Genomic DNA, 19459 nt, shown 5'->3' with positions numbered 1-19459 from the left:
TGTGCATAGGGTCGCTATGAGTGGGAAATGACTCGACGGCACATAACAACAATATAGTGCCACTGTTGTAAAGCAAGACTGACATCAGAGTTGGGTGGAAACTAAGAGGGGATAAATAATGTACATTGAAACAGATGAGAAAGAGAACTGTTTAGGAGGAATATATGATTATTGTCATGACAAGAATCCAGAATGAAAGCTGAATAGTGGAGTGAACTGGAGGTGGGAAGACAACTGTGTAACAGTGAAAGAATTTTTTTTTTTTTACTTTTCAAAGAAAAGTGAACTGGGGTGGAGGGGTAGGCAGGGAGGAAATTGTGCAATAATGAATGAATGGAAATCAAAGTCTGTAAACTTTCATTTAAATAAATAAAACTTAAAAAGTAAACAAAATAACTCAGAAATACACTTCACCATTGTGTGAACAAGTAGCTACTCCTAGGCATATCTATCATAAAAATAATCATTGTTTAAAACTCAACATCTTTTTTATCCAGTTCCCTTTGACTCATGATGACCCCTTTTCATCAGACTGGAATTGTAAGCTGTAAAGTTTTCAATGGCTCATTTTTCAAAAGTAGATCACCAGCCCTTTCATCCAGTGCCTCTGGATGGACTCAAATTTTCAGCCTTTAATCAGCATCTAAGTGTTGAACTATTTACACTACCCATGGATGCCATCTAAAAGTTTACCTTTTCTAGGAAAGATCTATAACAATACTGTATTTTCTACCTAACTATGATAAAGAAAATAAACATACCAAAATAAAAAATAAATTCATCATCATTATTGAAAAAATTAATCTTATAAAAAATATAATTTCATTAGATATCTTATGTATTATGTTATTTGTACATTAATTTGATACCATACAAAGAATGCAATTGGTTAATAATAAGGGGGAAAAAGACATTTTAAAGAAATTGCTTTGAAATTATAAACACTTAGCTTATAAACAGAAAATATACAAAATACTCAAACATTCGGTTTTGCAAAGTATAAACAAGTATTGCCACTTACCAAGGGTAGACGCTTCACTGCAGCCAGGTACTGCAAAAGCCCCTTTGCATGATAAATTGTAGGATGTAAATCTGGATTTGGACTTTGCCATTGTCTGTTCAAATCCTCTCCACTTAAAGAACAACGATGACTACATATGCACAAATGCAAAGGCAACAACAACAAAAACATCAGAACCAATAAACCTTTATAGAAGTTTCTGGTTTTAACTTACAATTGTTACGTAGTTTAAAAAAAGTATAGGATGGGGCATTTCACTAAATGTATATTATATATTATATATTCCTTTCATTAACAACTTTTGAGCATTTTCCTTGTGCAAGATCTTGTGTTGTACACATTTAATTGTAGTAGTCTTTCAATTTTATGGGGGAAACGTTCACGTTACAGGAAAAAAAAATCTCTCAATTCTTGGTTTTAGTTATTTATTTTATTAAGTTTATTAGTGGCTGCATTTTCCACCTTATTATCATCACTTGCCATTCAGTGAAAACTAAACATGGATGGGACTGTTTGCCAGCACAAGTCTTACAAGTTTTTCTTCTCTGAGTTTAAGTCTGACCACTTTTCTGTCACTCTGTATCAGTTTACAATAAGTGAATTTCCCTTCTTTGACAGGCTTTATAAAGATTCTGGCTTCTGCAGGTTTCCGTGTACTATCTGTCTGTCTTGGCTGTATTAACTATTAAATAAAAATGTCTTCAGAGAAAGAAAAATATGTGAAAAGTATGCTCTACTGTACAAATCCAGGTGTTAGAGCAATGTCAACTCTGACTCATAGCAACCAAAACAAAACAAATTCTTGCCTGATCCTCTGTCATCCTCATAATCTCTGACAGCACAGTGCACTGAGCTGCTAACTGAAAAATCAGCAGTCCAAAACCACCAGCTGATATGAGAAAGATAGGCAGCCTACTCCAGTAAAGATTTACAGCCTCTGAAGCCCAATGGAGAGTCACTATAAGTCATCAACTTGATGGTAGTGGGGATTCATAAATGCTAACTGGTAAAGCCACTACATAAAAATTAATGCAAAAACTTGGAAGCACAGTCAAAACTATTTTTATTAAAATGAGACATAAAATTTCATTTTAGCCCCATAATCACAACATATGAACTAAAAAGAAATTATTTTTGTTAAATTATTCTACATTAGAAATTCACGAATTTCCTAAAATATGAGCAAAATTCAATCCTAACTTTAAATAAATATTCATTCTCATCATTGGAAATGGTCACGTAAGCACGACTATACAGATGAGACATTGTCACTTCAAAATCTACCCCAAAAAGCTCTTTTAAAGTAATTCTACTCGAGTCAGGCTAAAATGAGCAGTGGTGGTACAAGATGCGGCACCTGACTACTAACTGAAAGGCCAGTAATTCATGCCCATTCTGCGGTTTTACAGAGGAAAAGATCTTGCAATCTGCTTCCACTGTATCAATTAGAAATTAATCACAGATTAAGAGTAGTATTTACAGGAATACCATGGGACAGAGAAGTCCCACTGTGTTTAGAAGGATGTAAATCTTTTTGAAAGCAGGCCATTGCACCATAATTGCCTCATCCATAAAGATTACAGTATGAAAATTCTATGCGGGAGTTCTACTGTGTCACATGGAGTCACTGTAAGTTGAAATCAATTTGATTGCACCCATCAGTTCAAGGTACATCTTCTGTCAAAAATTATACCTCCAGAGAGTGAGTGGGAGAACATCAAGAGGAAGGTGAGTGATAGAAGAAATAACATCCATGTCAATGGAATTCTATTTCCAGATATTCTAACTTGGGGCAATCTAGGGTCACTCCACTGACCAAAAAAAAAAAAGATACGTATGGAGGTACATGTTCAAACCCGTTCTCATATTCCAACACGACGATTTTCTTCTAAACAACTGAAGCAAGTCATAATGCACTGCATGAAATCATGTCCGCAATAACAAATATGAAATTCTTCAAAATATTTTCATCTACAAATGTACTTTAGATGAATGTCCTATCAAAAATTCCTTTGTTAGAAAAATCAAAAGGTTTGCTTTCCAAATTAACTCGAGTGTTTTTATTTTAATAAGTTTACCTAGAATAGCCACAACACTTTATAATAGTACTAGTTAATTATTTCTTAACTTACTTTCCATTGATGACACCATCTGGATTTAGCATAGGGACAATTTTAAAAATAAAAGATTCTCGTAAACTCTGAGCAGTAGGGTTATTACTCATGAGATACTCCAATGTTCCTTTCATAACCCAACTTGCATTAGTTTCTCCAGGATGTACACGAGCAGATAAGAAAATATAAGGGCGATTTCCTAAAGTACACATAAAATCTCAAATTAAAATGAACAAATACTAAAAGTTTGTATGGTATCTACTTTAGGGCTTTAAAAATGTTTCTACTTAACTAAAAATTCTGACAAATTCCTAACAGAACTCACAGTGAATCCATTTATACAAGCATTGCACTAGTCTTCTGTAGAGGAAACTAATATGAAAGCAATGTCTTGAAGAACACCATAAAATAAACATAACTCAAGAGGACAGTACTTTGCTACTATACAATTCACTTATTTATTTCTCAATTATTAATCTAACATGTAAAACTAGTTCTTTAAAAAAGAACAAATAGTTGGGAAAGTGTTAAATATAAAATTATCTTTTATAAAATCATAAGAGAAAGAAGGAAAATATAATCCTATTCATATTTTATACTCATTATATTAAGTATAGAGAGGGAAAGCATATCTCATTAAAATTTGGAAATTAAGGGGAGCTCTGGATCATAACAAACTGTGGCTGACTCTGAGAAGAATGGGAATCCCAGAACATTTAATTGTGCTAATGCGAAACCTATACTTGAACCAAGAGGCAGTAGTCAGAACAGAGCAGGGTAACACTGCATGGTTCAAAATTGGGAAGGGTGTACGCCAGGGAGGCATCCTGTCTCCATACCTTTTCAACATGTATGCAGAGCAGATTATCCGAGAGGCTGGGCTCTATGAGGAGAATTGTGGCATCAGGATTGGTGGAAGATCTATTAACAATCTGTGTTATGCAGATGAAACAACCCTGCTTGCTGAAACTGAGGAGGACCTCATGCACTTGCTGCGAAGGGTCAAGGACTGCAGCCTTCAGTATGGACTAAGGCTCAATGTCAAGAAGACAAAGATTCTCACCACTGGACCAATTGGCAGCGTCAGGATGGATGACGAAGAGATTGAGATTGTTCAGAGCTTCAGTTTGCTCGGCTCCACAGACAACACTCTTGGCACCAGCAGTCAGGAAATCAAAAAGTGTATCGCGATGGGAAAGTCTGCTGTTAGGGACCTCTCTAAAGTACTCAGGAACAACGGTGTCTCTCTGGAGACTAAGGTGCGCCTGATACAGGCCATGGTATTTGCAATCGCTTGTTATGCATCAGAGAGTTGGACAATGACTAGGGAGGACAGAAGGAGAGTGGATGCTTTTGAGCTGTTCTGCTGGAGAAGAGTACTGAATGTACCATGGACTGCCAGGAAAACAGACTCATCTTGGAGAGGATTAAACCAAGCTACTCCTCGGAGGCAAGGATTCTGGGGCTTCATCTGACATACTTTGGACATGTTGCCAGGAGGGATGGGTCCTTGGAGAGGGACATCATGCTTAGGAGGGTGGAGGGACAGTGCAGGAGGGGAAGACCCTCTATGAGATGGATTGATTCGGTGACTGGGGTAATCGGGATGGGTGTGTCAGAGGCAGTGCGGTTGGCGCAGGATAGAGCAGGGTTTAGGGCTGTTGTGCACAGGGTCACTATGAGTCGAAAACGACTCGACGGCACATAACAACAACAACTGGTGGCCTAGTGGCAAGGAGCTGCAACTACAATCTCAGAGGCGCACGGTTTGAATCCACCAGATGCTCTGCCAGGGAAGGAGGGACAATCTCGTCCTGTACCAGTCAGATCTGATTTGACGGTACACTCACACAAAAATAATAAAATAAAATTTAAAAAAAAATTTGGAAATTAAATATTTTACATTTAGATATAGATATAAAATAACCATTTAGATCACTCACACTTGCCCCAAAAGCACCTTATATCAAAATTACAAGTTTTCTTATTTTTACTACCATAGCTATACATTCCAAGCAATTTTTAAAATAAGCCAACTCAATAACTTCTTGCTAGTGTGTCAGAAAGACTCTCAGCTGACCCTCCAGCAAGTTTTCAAGGCTGTAAATCAAACAGCAGACCCTCTAGCAAGTTTTCAAGGCTGTAAATCAAACAGAAACTGCCCATCTTGCTCCTGCAGAACCACTGGTGGATTTAACTCCTGCCTTTGGGTTGGCAGTATAACTCCTTAACCATTATGCTACCAGAGCTCCCTAAAATATAAGTAGCAGTGAGAAACAAGTCGCTATTCATTATCAGCTATCAAAACCTTTGATAGGTTTATGATAGGCCCTTGTTACAATTAACATTACTTGTTAATTTAAAAACTCGTAGTATTATACAAACTCTTAAATTAATATTGTATTAAACTTGGATGGTAATTTTTTTGTATAAGAACTAGGGAATATCTGTATCAAGAGACCTTGGAGATCACCAGATTTGGCTCCCTGCTCTTCAGAAAGAATAAATTGAGAGTTACAGTGGGACAGTAACAGGACTAAAACCAGAATTCACATTTTTCTAGATATCATTTGCAGTATGAATAATAGATCAAAAAGAAAAATCAAGTGAGCATTATTGCCTTTTTGAGTGAAGACAGACTTACTGAATTGACAGATATGTTCATAATAATTCGACTCTGGCATTGCCGTTATAGTCACCACGGGACAGTTGTTTCCAGACAAAGTCTCACACAAAACATCTTTTCGAAAGTAGATTTGTTGAGGATTGTGTGAAGACTCCAATTTTTGAAGATGCATCTTGATAAAAATTTTAAAACAAAGTATACAGTAATTTAAAATCCCCCCAATGACATATATACAAGTAACACATTCCCATTTCATATTACCTAAAGTGGATCAGATATATAATTCCTTACCTGAAACACTCAGGACCAGATGTACTTCGAATGTAATAAATTTGGGGAATGTAAGAAAAATGATGGAGCATTCACTGTGAAATACCATCAAAAGGATCAGAGAAAGGATCAGAGACATTACCCTGTTATCATCACCGTAACAAGCTATTATTATCACTGCTAAATCTCTGAAGAATCGTCCTAAGGGAACCAATATTCTAAATAAGCTCTTATTAGTTCAGGTTTTTGAACACCAGAGAGATGTGGCATTTGGATTGGCAGCACAACTGCCTACAGCCTATGCCATCAGAGCTCCCTCATTTATGTACAACTTTGCAATAACAATGCTTAAGGTAAAAATAAATAAATAAATAAATAAATAAATAAACCAAAACAATGCTTAAGGTAGATTTCACATGTAATTATTTTCCTCAGATAAATTACTCAAAGTCAGAACTATTAAGTCAATAAGTGTATTTTCTGATGCTGTTATTTAGCACAGAAACATAACTGACAATCATACCTCCAAAATAGATAACCACAGTAAAAATAAAAAAATATTTTTCCTTACTAAGTATTCTCTGCTTTGATATATTTTCTGTCTAAGAACCATGTTTTTCTTTCATTTTCTCCCTCCTTAATACCTAAAGACATGTGATTAGAATCTACCAGGTGCTCCCAAGGAGACAGATGGACAATTTCTTCCCATGTAATTTCTTGCCTTTGAAAATCCACTGGAGGGTCAGCTATGAGTCAGTTTAGACTTCACCATATATAACAATAATTTGGAAACTTGTTTTTAAAATCATGGTACTTCTCTAATTTCTATACAGGTAAACTGATCAAATGTTCATGATTTCTATTACAACAATTAAGACATTCTGTTCTGAGACTACATGTACCACAACTTATAATTTCTGAGGTTAGTAAAAACTAAAGTAGACAACTGTGGCAACATGTTATTTGACAATGTACTATTCATAAAATCTCAGAAAAATCCATATACTAGATTTTATACTCATTATTCTAAAAAATCTGGATCCAGGATTGTATAATGCAATTTTACATCAGTATTTCACTCAACATAATATCCTCTAGCTTTCTCTATGTTGTGTAGTTTCACGAGTTTCTCATTGTTTTCAATGCTGCATAATACTCTCTTGTGTGAATGTACCAGTGTCTCTATCCATTTGTTTGTTGATGTGTACTTGGACTATCTCAATCTCTCTATTTGTGAATAAGGCTGCAAAAATATAGATGTGCATACATTTATTTGTGTTGCAGCTCTTATTTCCTGATAGTATATTCCCAGTAATGAAAAATATGGATCAAATAGTTTTTCTATTTTCAACTTTATGAGGAGTTGCCTGATTGCCTTCCATTATGATCACACCATTTTACATACCCACTAGCCTCTTGGCATCCTGGCCAACATTTATTGTTTGCTGTCCTGTTCAACTTTGTTACTGTTGCTTGGGTGAGATGATATCTCCAGATTTGCATCTAACAGCTAGTGATCTTGAGCATTTCTTCATGTGTTTGTTGGTCATTTAGCTATCTTCTTTGGTGAAGTCTTTTAATATCATATGCCCATTTTGTAACTGGGTTGTCTTTAGCTTGTTGAGGTGTTATAATACTCTATAAATTTTAGATAAGTCCCTTGTCAGATTGCTGAATATGGTTTTTCTGAGACTAGAAGCTTTCTTTGTACCCTACTGGAGTTTTTTAGTACATACAAATATTTTATTCTAGAAGGTCTTATTCACTTATGATGCTTTTCTGGTTGTAGATTTTTGGTTATGTCTGAAGTTCTACTAAAGCCATAATAAACTAGGGCTTCTAAATTTGTTCTGATTTTATTTTTCTCTGATGATTTTTATAGATTTTGGTCTTCTCTCTAGTTCTCTGATCCTCCTTCAGGTTTTGTTTTGTTGGTTTTTTGGTTGGGTTTTTCTTTTGTTTGTTTGTTTGTTTTTTGAGATGTGCATCTTGCAAGGTTTGTTGCCAGCACTGTTTATTAAAGAGGGTGCTCTGTGGCCTAGTAGTAGCTGCACTACAACCACAAAGGTACACGGTTCAAATCTACAAACTGCTTTGTGGAAGAAAGATGGATAATTTCCCCTGATGCCATTTACTGCCTCTGAAAACCCACTAGAGCATCAGCTAAGGGTAAATTCTGACCCAATGGTATACAACAACAACCCTACTGCAGGGCCAGCTCGATAGTACACATTTGTTAAAAAGGCTTTTGTTCCCCACTTAATTAATTTCATCTCTTTCTCAAAGATGGGCTAGGTAGATGGGCTGATTTCTGGGTCTCAATTCTATTCCATTGATCTATGCATCTGTCACCATACCATTAACAAATTGTTTTGATTACTACAGCTATGTAGTAGTTTTTTAGATTAGGGAGTGTGATGGTCCCAACATTTTCTTTTTCAGTAGAGCTTTGCTGAGTCTTTGTTTTTCAGATTTGTTAGGTGCCAATTAGTCAAACGTGAGTCGTAGCAAACCTATAAACAACAGATCTGAACCCTGTCCTATCCTTTGCCATCTTCATCATCTCTAACATATTTGAGCCCAGTGCTATAGTGACTGTGTCAGTCCTGGTTGAGGGTCATCTTCTCTTTCACTGACCTTTCCAAACATGATGCCCTTCTCAAAGGAACAACTTCTCCTAGCAATATGCCCAAAGTATGTGAGACAAAGCTTTATTACCTTTGCCTCCAAAGGGCCCTCTGGATGCACCCTCTCTAAGATACAACTGTTTATTCTTTTGGTAGTCCATAAGATACTCAGTACTCTTGTCCAACACCACAGCTCAAAGGTATCAATTCTTATTCACTGTACAGCTCTCACATACATAGCAAATGAATGAAAAGACATTAGTCCACAAACTAACATCACTGCTGCTCAATAATTAGGGGAGGTCACTGCTTATTTTCCAGTGTAATACGACTTCTGATCTTCGGACTGCTGGCACCAAGGGTACTGATGGTGAATTCAAGTAAAATGAAGTTGTTGACAGTTTCAATCTTTTATCTATCTATCATGATGTTGCCTACCAGTCCAGTTCTAAGAATTTTTGTTTTCTTGACATTAAGATGCAATCTATATTGAAGGCTATAGTCTTTGATCTTCAAGTCTACCTCATTTTTAGCAAACAGAAATGTGTCATCTGCATAACACAAGTTACTGATGAGTCCTCCTCCACACTCTTGATGGCACATTCTTCATAGAGTTCTGCTTCTCAAACTGAATAGGTATGGTGAAAGGATTCAACCTGGATACACTCCATGATTAATTTTAAACCATGAAGCATTTGTTCCCTTGTTATTTTGCACAAAAGTCTCTTGGTCTAGCTATTGGTTTCTCATGAGCACAATTATGTGTTCTCTGATTTCCATTCTTCTCAATGTTTGCCTAAATTGGTTACTGGAAACTGCCTTTTCCATCTCCTTGAAGAATGGCATTGGGATTGCATCAAAGCCACAGATTGCTTTTAATGAAATGCCATTTTCAGAATTAAGAGTCTTCCTCTCCATAAACAGCACATATAACAACAATCTATGTACTCTGTATTTTTGAGCTATTCTTGGAAATTGTCTGTTCATCTCTTACTTTCGCATATCTTACTTTTTCTTTTTTTGCTTCTCACCATTCTACTGCAATTTATATACTCCTCCCCTATGTTTTTAATGACCTCTTGCTTTCTTTCTTATCCAACAACTCATCTGGTGTTCAGATTACTAGTATTCAATGCCTTAAACTTATTCCTGAGATGGAAGTCTTTTAACAATCTAAGGGATAGTCTAAGGAATGACTAAAGTGTACCTGATCCAGACCATGGTCTTCGCAATTACGTACTATACATCAATGAGCTGAACAATGACTAATGATGCCAGAAGAACTGATGCTTTTGAGTTGTAGTTCAGAAGGAGCATTGAATATGAAACACCAGGAGAAAAAAACAGGTTTGTCTTAGAGTGTGTGAAACCAAGTGTCTCCTTGGAGGCTAGGATTTTGAAACTCCATCTCACATATGTTGGGCATGTGGTCAGAAGGGACCCGTCCTTGGAGAAGGACATCCTGCTTGGAAGGATGGAGGGACAGTGCAGGAGAGGAAGATCCCAGATGAGATGGATTCACACAATACTTGGGACAATGAGATTAGGAGTGTTGGAGTCAGTGAGACTGGCTCAGGATAGGGCAGGATTCAGAGCTATTGTACATAGGGTCACTATGAATCCTAAGAGTGGTAACAAGGAGCTTTTGTGGCCTGGTATCAAAAAGCTGTGCTGCAATCCCAAAGGCATGTAGTTCCAGGCCGTCAGAGGCTCCAGGGAGAAAGACAGTCAAGAGTGGTATTTGAAGTTTCCTGCTATTATGTGCAGTTGTCCATTTCTTCAAGTTTATAAACATTTGTTTTATGTATTTTACAGCTCTATCATTTGGTGCATTGGTGTCAATTAAGGTTATGTTCTCTTTCCACTACTGACCCTTTCTTTCAGCAGTACACAGTATCCTTCCTTGACTCATATGCTGGCTTTTAATTTGAAGTCATTTTACCATATTAATATTGTTATGATTATTTTGTTGTTCCCACTGCTTATTTTGGGGTGTTTGGTTTTTTTTTTTCTTTGATTTTTAGTCTCTCTTTATCCTTGTTTCTCAGGTGTGTCTCTTACAGAAAGTGTATTTACGGGTTTTGGGTTTTAATACACTCTTTTAACTTTTCTACTCTCCTACTTTTTTACTCTTCTACTTCTTAACTGGTACATTTAAACCATACACATTCAGTATGATTATTTAAAGACAAGGATTTATTACTGTCATTTTCTTGGCTTCTTTTATGTGTCATTTCTGGTTACTTTGATCCATTCACTTTTCTGTGCCATCTTGATATGAAGAACTTCTTACAATATGAAGTATTTCTTACAAAGTTGGTCTTGTTTTTACAATTTCCCTTAGTTTCTTCTTAGAATGAGCAAATTTCTCTATTATATTTTTTGAATGGTTTGTTGGAACAGGATTGTCACCTGCCAGTTATTTTCTGTCAGCATCCTCTCTCTTTTCTTCTGCTCGCATGCTTTCTGCTGAGAAATCAGAGCTTAACCTCATTCATTCTCTTTTGTAGGTAACTCTTCATTTTTCTCTGCTTTCAGAATTCTCTCCTTTTCTCTGATTATAAAGAGTATGTATTAGTTGGTTTGCTTTTTTTTTCAGTCTATCCTGTTTACCGTTCACTCCACTTTCTTTCTTCCTTCCTTCCTTTCCTTTCTCTCCTTCCTTCCTTCCTTCCCTCCCTCCCTCCCTCCCCCTTCCTTCCTTCCTTCCTTCCTTCCTTCCTTCCTTCCTTCCTTCCTTCCTTCCTTCCTTCCTTCCTTCCTTCCTTCCTTCCTTCCTTCCTTCCTCAAAACCAGTAGAAAAGTTTTATTAGGGTAATAAGGCAGATACATAGCTAGTGAAAGGCCACACAAAAAGAGTTAAAATGAAAGAGGGAAATAGTGTGCAGGACCCCTGGAAAGACAAGTATGGACATAAGCCTTCCAGTATGCTGTCAGCAGAAAAGGAGAGAAAGAACTAACTACAGCTTCTTAAATGTAATTTGTTAATGATATCTGTAAATTTTTCTTCTAATCATTCTTCCACAATTTTCTTGGTGCGTACATTTGCTTTTTCCTGAACTGATATCCAGTTACATGTATGTTACTCCTCTTTATGATGATATCCCCACATAACTGTAATGTTTTCTTCATTTTCCTTCATGTTTCTGGGTTTTTTCTCTCATAGATCAGTGCTATGGGCTCTAACTCCTTCTTCACTGATTCTATGCTCTTTAATTCTGGTCTTCCATCTCTCCATCTTGACAGCTTCTGAAATGTTGGTCTTACTATTTTGGGTTGTAGTTTCTTGTTTTCTATGGGTTCTTTTATGATATTGGATTATCTTGTTCTGATTTTAAATCCTCCTAGAGTTTTACTTGTGAATTCTTTCAATTCCTCTTGATGATAATTCTTAATTTCCTTTTAGAGAGTTCCGTCAGTCATTCTTCTACAGGAGATCTGCTGGTTCAGTGTTTTGATCATTTTGGTGATACAATGTTTTGTGGGAAGAAGGTGTTGGAGTTGTCCACTGCTTCTGGGACACTGTGGTATTGTTGTAGATTCTGTCTTTAACTTCTTCCTTTTGGCCCAACAGGGTGCCTGTGTAATTATATGTGCAATAATGTTGTTTGGGGAAAATGTGATAGTTGATGGTGACTGACTTGTAATGCTAGACAGGTGAATGCTGAACATGCTGAACCTTAATCTGATAGAATATGCAGGCATTCTAGTCTGGTGTGTTATAGGGTCCATAATGAGGGTCCTACAGGAACATGCCCACTGAAGACATTGGTGTTACCTTTTCCTGCTGCCCTTGGCAGAAGGAATCTTTATTTGTCTGCTCCCTGGGTCACTAAATTTCTGAATCCCTGACTCTCTGTGGATCATGGACACTCTGTGTAATGGAGTCTCTCCTCTGTTCAGGAATATCCTATGTACTGCACCTTCATGGGGCTCTGATGGGCCAAGTAGGAAGGAGCTGCCCTATCAGCCCAATAGCAGGCAGACTGAATTCAGTAAGCACTCTGAATAAAAACAAAGGCAATTTCCTCCCACAAGATCCATAGCCTCTATAATTTCTTTGCTGCTGTGAATTGGTTCTGGCTGGAAAGACAACTTAACAACAACACTGTGCCTTTAAATTTTATTTAATTTATTTAAATTTTTAAAATTTTCTATGGCCTCAGGTGGATGTAGTTCACTCATGCTGGCTGAGGTTCAGTTTGAACAGCTGTAGGGAAGACTGTGAGGTGGAGTGTCAGGAACCAGCCAGACTATTAACTAGTATGCTATATGCTAGCAGTAGGTATAGCATGGGCTTCTGTACTACTCTGGTTGTTGTTGTTGTTGTTATGTGCCATCGAGTTGTTTGCGACTCATAGTGACCCTATGTACAAGAGCCCTAAACACCGTTCTATCCTATACCAATCTCTCTGTCTCAAACACAATCATTCCCACCACTCCACTCAAAGAATTGATCCATCTCATCGAGGGTCTTCCTCTCCTGCGCCATCCCTCCACTCTCCCAAACATGATGTCCCTCTCCCAGGACCAGTCCCTTCTTGCAACATGCCCAAAGTATGTCAGACAAAGCTTCAGAATCCTTGACTCCAGGAAACATTCTGGCTTCACCCTCTCCAGGATAAACCTATTTGTTCTCCTAGCAGTCCATAGTATATTCAACACTCTTCTCCAGCACCGCAACTCAAAGGCATCAATTCTCTACCATCCCTATTCACTGTCCAACTCTCCGATGCATAGCACATAATTGCAAAGACTATAGCCTGGATCAGGTGCACCTTAGTCTCCAACCTGACGTCGTTGCACTTCAGTACTCTTGAGAGGTCCCTCACAGCTGACTTTCCCAATGCAATTCTTCTCCTGATTTCCTGGCTGCTGTTACCAAGAGTGTTGACTGTGGAGCTAAGCAAACTAAAACTGTTAACTATCTCAATCTCTTCACCATCCATACTGGTGCTGCCAATTGGCCCAGTGGTGAGAATCTTTGTCTTCTTGATGTTGAGCTTCAATCCATATTGAAGACTGCAGTCCTTGACCTTCTGCAGCAAGCGCTTCAGGTCCTCCTCAGTTTCAGCTGGCAAGGTTGTGTCATCTGCATAAAGCAGGTTGTTGACGATTCTTCCACCAATCCTGATGCCACATTCCTCCTCGTACAGCCCAGTGTCTCGGATGATCTGTTCTGCATACAGATTGAAAAGGTATGGAGACAAAATGCATCCCTGACGGACCCCTTTCTTGATTTTGAACCATCCAGTGTCTCCCTACTCTGTTCTGATGACTGCCTCTTGGTCCAAGTATAGGTTTCACATTAGCACAATCAAATGTTCTGGGATTCCCATTCTTCTCAGAGTCAGCCACAGCTTGTTGTGATCCACACAGTCAAAAGCCTTTGCACAGTCAATGAAGCACAGATAATACATTCTTCTGGTATTCTTTGCTTTCTGTCAAGATCCATCTTACATTAGCTATAATATCCCTAGTACCGCTACCTCTTCTAAATCCAGCCTGCACGTCTGGCAGTTCTCTGTTGACATATTGTTCCAAACATTATCTACTCATTTAGGTGGATTGGGAGGTGTGAATGTGTTAGGATATAGCGAGGCAGTACCAGGTGAAGGCAATAGGTATAGCTTTTACCTTATAAGGCTACTCCTTCTATCATATTCAAATCTCCACCTCTGGCATATGCACCGGCCTTGGAGGCAAAGTCCAAAAAGGCTTTACTGAAGCCTCTTTTACCAGGCTCAAGATGGTAATGGCCTGCCTACTGTGGAGAAAGGGCTATGCCCAGAATCCTTAGAACTGCTTGTCCTACCCGTTCTGCCATCAGTGGGCAACAAGGAGATTTGATCTTGTATTCTGCCTAGTGGTGTTCCAACGTTAGTAGGCTCAGTCCTTTGGAGTTTCCCCCTGGCTTTTTTCTCCTTTTGTGGGACCCAAGCCCAGGCAGGCCAGGTATCTTGTGGCATTGTGTGTTTCTACTTATTTGGTCCTCACACACACCTCCACTTCCTTTTGTGTCTGACTTATCTCTTAGTACTCTCCCACCCCCAACTTTGTGGTACTTGATTTAGTACATGAGTAGGCTTGACCTCCCTTTTGTAACCCTATAGGAGAGAGGCAGATCTCCTAGTCTGACTAGTCTGCAATCCCACCAGAAGTCTTTATAACGCAAATTTTCCAAGCGAAAACCTCAAAATACACCTGGGATTTCCACTCTGATTTTCTGTAAGATTCAACACTTTCAGTTAAACAAGTAGATGCCTTACATTTAAAATTAGTAAAAATCGAAATAATTTAAGATTTCTACAGAAAAGTAAAACTTTCTTATTTCTTTAAAACTTCTATTAAGTAAAAAGGATCACATTTCCATTTTATTCCCTTTAATTTTTTCAAGAAATAATGTAGTATTTTCTAAAAAAAATGATCTTTTTTATTTCTTAAGCTATTTAATTGACCTAATCTCTCCCAAATTAGGTAGTGATATAAGACCATTGTTGCAGAAATAGAAAGTTAACTAGTAAAATATGTATGAGGATCCCAGGAGGGGTAGCAGAGGGGAGAGGATGGGGCAGGGAATCTAAGCACAAGTTGATGGGTGAAGGGAGGGTAGGTAAAAGAAATGGGAAAGATACAGTGTGTAAAACAATGTATACGAACTTGGCAAGTAAACCAGTATAAAGTAAAAATTTTATTTAAAAAAATGGTATTTAATTGATCAGTCACAAAAGAATAAATACTGCATAGCATGACTGTTATAAAGCAGGTCTGACATAGGGAATTGGGAGAATAGAATAAGAGTAGATAGATAATGAACACTGCTTTGGAACAGAGGAAGGAAAGAACTGTTAAAAAGGAATATATGATTAGGCATTATACATACAAAACCAGCCTAGAATAATAGATACATTGCAAAGAGGACTAGGGAGAAGGCAGGGATGGAGGGTGGGAGTTAACTGCGCAAAAATGAATGACTATTTTTTTTAAAAATTGAACCGGGGGAGGAAGTATAGGGGAATAAAAGTGTAACAATAAACGAATGAAAAAATTTAACGTTTCTATAAACTTTCGTTAAAATAAAAATTAAAATAAAAAATTTTATATAAACAAGATATTTAATTAAAAGTAGGTTTTCTTCAATTCATAATTAAATTAGTCTTTTACCTGCAGAGTTGAATATGTATATGGATAGTGATAAGCAAAGTAGCAAACATCATCCTTATGTGGAAAACTGACAGTGAATGTAATTGTATAGTAAGATTTTCCTTTCTGCCCACCAGTAGCAACAGAACTTCTTGAGAAGTGATTTCTGTAATAAAAAGGTATAAAATCTGTTTCTTCTTTTTCTTGCTATTTTTACTAGATCTTAAGTTAAAAAGAAAAGCCACAATCTACAAAACTGTAAACACAAAGTGCTATAAAGAAATATACTCAGAGGAAACTGAACAGTACAGTAGAAAGTTGGAATCCATCAGAGAAATATATTTGCTACTAGTAAAGCAATAATTGCTATCAGTCAATAATATTATACTTTGTTTCTGGATTTACTAACTAAATGAAGCAAATACTACATGTCAGCTGTTTTAGAGCCTCATTCTTTGCTATACAAACACATTACTGGATCTAGAAAATTATTATAAATGGTTGTTAAAATCAATGGATATAAATCTGATGGACATCTTTACACTAAATGTACTTGATGACACTACTTGGAACCATTAATCATTATTATAAACCAGTATGCAAAAGAGCTATAATAAGATATGATGGGATAGAAAAGGATTTTATATTACCACCTATAGAATATTTGTAGCAAAAGTCAGATTATGAATTCACAGAAAACAGAAGGAAGAAAAGAAATTGTTAACATCACCTGGACATTATCCAAAAAAACTCAAAATATAAAAAAATTATGCAAGACAAATTACAGAGTTTAGGAAAAACACGGAAAATAAGGAAGAGAAAATAGTAGCCTATAAATTAAGAGATCAATCAACCAAAAACAAATGTAGATTTGGTTGAATTCTAACTGCAACAAATCAGCTTAAAAAATAATATGTATGAGACAAAAGGTAAAGTCGGAAAACTGACTAGATATTTCACTGCATTCATTAGTTGCAATTATGGCATTGTGGCTGTTGTTGCTATTGTTAGTTGCAACTAAGTCGACTATGACTAACAGCAACCCTATACAAAACAGATCTGAAACTTGTTCTGTCCTGGGGAGAACAACTTCATTCCTTTTTAACACTCTGGAGGAGGACGGCAAATTTTCTGAATGCAACATTTTTGATTTCTTGATTTCTGCTACTATGGGTGTTGATTGTGGATCCAAACAAAATTTTATAAAAGACAACTTCAATCTTTTCTCCATCCATCATAATGTTACCGAAAAATAAAGATTTTGTATTCTTGATGTTGAGATGTAACCCCTATTGAAAGCTGCAGTCTTTTTTTGATCTTCTGCAGTAAGTGCTTCAAGTTTTACTTTCTCCACGCAAGGTTGTGTCATCTACATAACAGGTTGTTAATCAGTCTTTCTCCAACCCTGATACCCGACTCTTCTCCATAGAAGCCAGTTTCTTGAATGATTTGTTCAGAAAACACAATAGGTATGGAGTAAGGATGTAACTCTGATACACAACCTTTTCTATTTTAAACCATGCAATATTCTCTTGGCTGTTTGTGCTATGTATGTACAAGTTCCACAAGCACAATTAAGTGCTTTGAGACTTAAATGTTAGTCATAGTTTGTTATGATATACACAGTCAAATGCCTGTGCATAATCATAAAACCATCTTTTTACTAGTCTTTGCTTTCAGTCAAGATCATGTTAGCAGTGATATCTCTTGTGCCATGGCCTATCCTAAATTCAGCTTTAATTTCTGGCAGTCCTGTGGATGTACTTTTCCAGACACTTTTAAATAATCTGCAGCAATAATCTACTTGCATGTACTACTAATGATTTTGTTTTATAATTTCCACATTCTGTTAAATCACTTTTTGGAAATGGAAACAAACATGGATTTCTTCTAGTTAGTTGGCCAGGTAGTTGTATTTCCTTAAAAAGTGACACATATGTAAATATTTGTTGTTGTTGTTGTCATAAAATTGGAACAACTCATAGTGGACCCCGAGGGGATATTCAGAAGCAGCATGTTGCACAGTAGGAGACTATCATCCTCCTCCTGCAGAGATGCAGGTACATTCAAACCATGTGCCTTTGGGATTGCAGCACAGCTTTTCACCACTAAGCCACCAGACCTCAATTTGTAAATATTTATAAACAAAAAATTATTTCTTAAAATTATCTTTTTAAAGTCAGTACAGATGTGTGTGTGTGTGTGTGTGTGTGTGTGTGTGTGTGTGTGTCACTGCCATCAACCTCAAACAACGCATAGCTAACCCTACAGGAGGTTTTCAGAAACTGTTAATCACACAAGAAAGAAGCCTTTCTCTACCATGGAGCTGCTAGTGAATTCAAAGTGCCTGCTTGTGGGCTGGTAGTACAACTCCTTAACTACTAAACTTCAAAGTATAGTGGTAGGAGTAAAATCTAACTAAAAACTATGTGTTAATTGCAGAAACTGGGTAACAAATGAATGAGGTTTCAATATCCTATTATCTTCTTTGGTAAATACCTGAATATTTTCATAATCATTTCAAAAACCAAATACCAGACTTTAAATATCACTGATGTATGTTAACACAAAGCATGTTTTTAATCATCAAAGTCATGAATTTAAGAACCACAAGGAGTACTGGTTAGTTAATTATTCACACAAATACTCAAAAGTGTGTTCCAATTATGAATTCATGGTTTTTTTAACCATGGTATCTTGAATATATGTCTCCAATATGAAGCAGTGGATTCTGGAGGTCAGGTTATTTAACTGAAAGTCGTTTAACTGGTCATTTTTTTATTTCATTAACAATCGAGTGTAAGCTGACTGTTCATTTGGATTTAGTTAACAATCAGTTGTGGGCTGAAAGTTTCTTGTTTAAATCAATCAGGACCTGGTGGGCAGACCTTTGTATTTAAAAGTCAGCTGGGCCCTGACTAAGCGTCTCTAGTGTGAAACAGTTGGATTTTGTATTATTTGTGTTTGGTGAGAACACTGTTCTAAGTGGTACAGCACTGGTCTGTCAGTGTGCTGTACTGAAATAACTTGAAAGTGTTGTGATACTTTCAGTATCTTTCAGCTGTGCCACCGGTGTATCAAATGTCATAAGGATTACCCATGGTGGACAGGGTTTGATAGAGCTTCCAGATTAAAACAGACTTGGAAGTAGGACTGACATCCACTTCTTAAATAACAGGCCTTTGAAAACCCTATGAAATTATCACACATATACATTGTGTTTTATAAAACTAATCACCACTGATCTATGCTTACTATTACTCCATCTATTCAGATCCTCATCAGATCTTTCCTAATTACACAGTGTATATGAGTGATCATTTTAAACACAAGGTGTGAAATGCAATATACATGAATGACACATAAGTATATGAATTTTGTATGCAGACCAACAGAAAATAAAAATAGAGTGGCGGAGGGGAATAACATCCTATCAACACCAGAGAAATGAGGATAGTTACAGAATGAGGTTCAGATCTTTTGTTCACAGGGTCACTAACTTGTACTCAACTTGACAGTGTGTAACAAAAAAAAATCTTGAGTATATACTCAGCATATATGCAGAGTGTTAAGAATAGAGAAAAATACGAATTCAAGAACTACTCACTGTCAACTCTTCTAACAGTTTACCACCAAATTGGAAAGGTATATATATATA

General features: G+C 36.8%; 1 protein-coding gene across 1 annotated transcript in view; it reads right to left on the bottom strand.

Annotated features, from left to right (window-relative positions):
- Positions 1-19459, bottom strand: part of AGTPBP1 (ATP/GTP binding protein 1) — a 273980-nt gene that overhangs the window by 69300 nt on the left and 185221 nt on the right. Inside the window, exons 18-21 of the mRNA XM_006900869.1 lie at positions 15823-15967; positions 5780-5933; positions 3154-3334; positions 1022-1151 (exon numbers count right to left, since the gene is read on the bottom strand). Coding sequence (XP_006900931.1) covers positions 1022-1151; positions 3154-3334; positions 5780-5933; positions 15823-15967 — 610 coding nt within the window. The remainder of the gene's footprint in view (positions 1-1021; positions 1152-3153; positions 3335-5779; positions 5934-15822; positions 15968-19459) is intronic.

The sequence above is a fragment of the Elephantulus edwardii genome, unplaced genomic scaffold (assembly GCF_000299155.1).
Source record: "Elephantulus edwardii isolate Elephantulus edwardi_28Jun2011 unplaced genomic scaffold, EleEdw1.0 scaffold00298, whole genome shotgun sequence".
NCBI classification, from domain to species: domain Eukaryota; kingdom Metazoa; phylum Chordata; class Mammalia; order Macroscelidea; family Macroscelididae; genus Elephantulus; species Elephantulus edwardii.
Note: the sequence above shows the minus strand (reverse complement) of the source record. Positions and strands in the feature narration are given on the sequence as shown.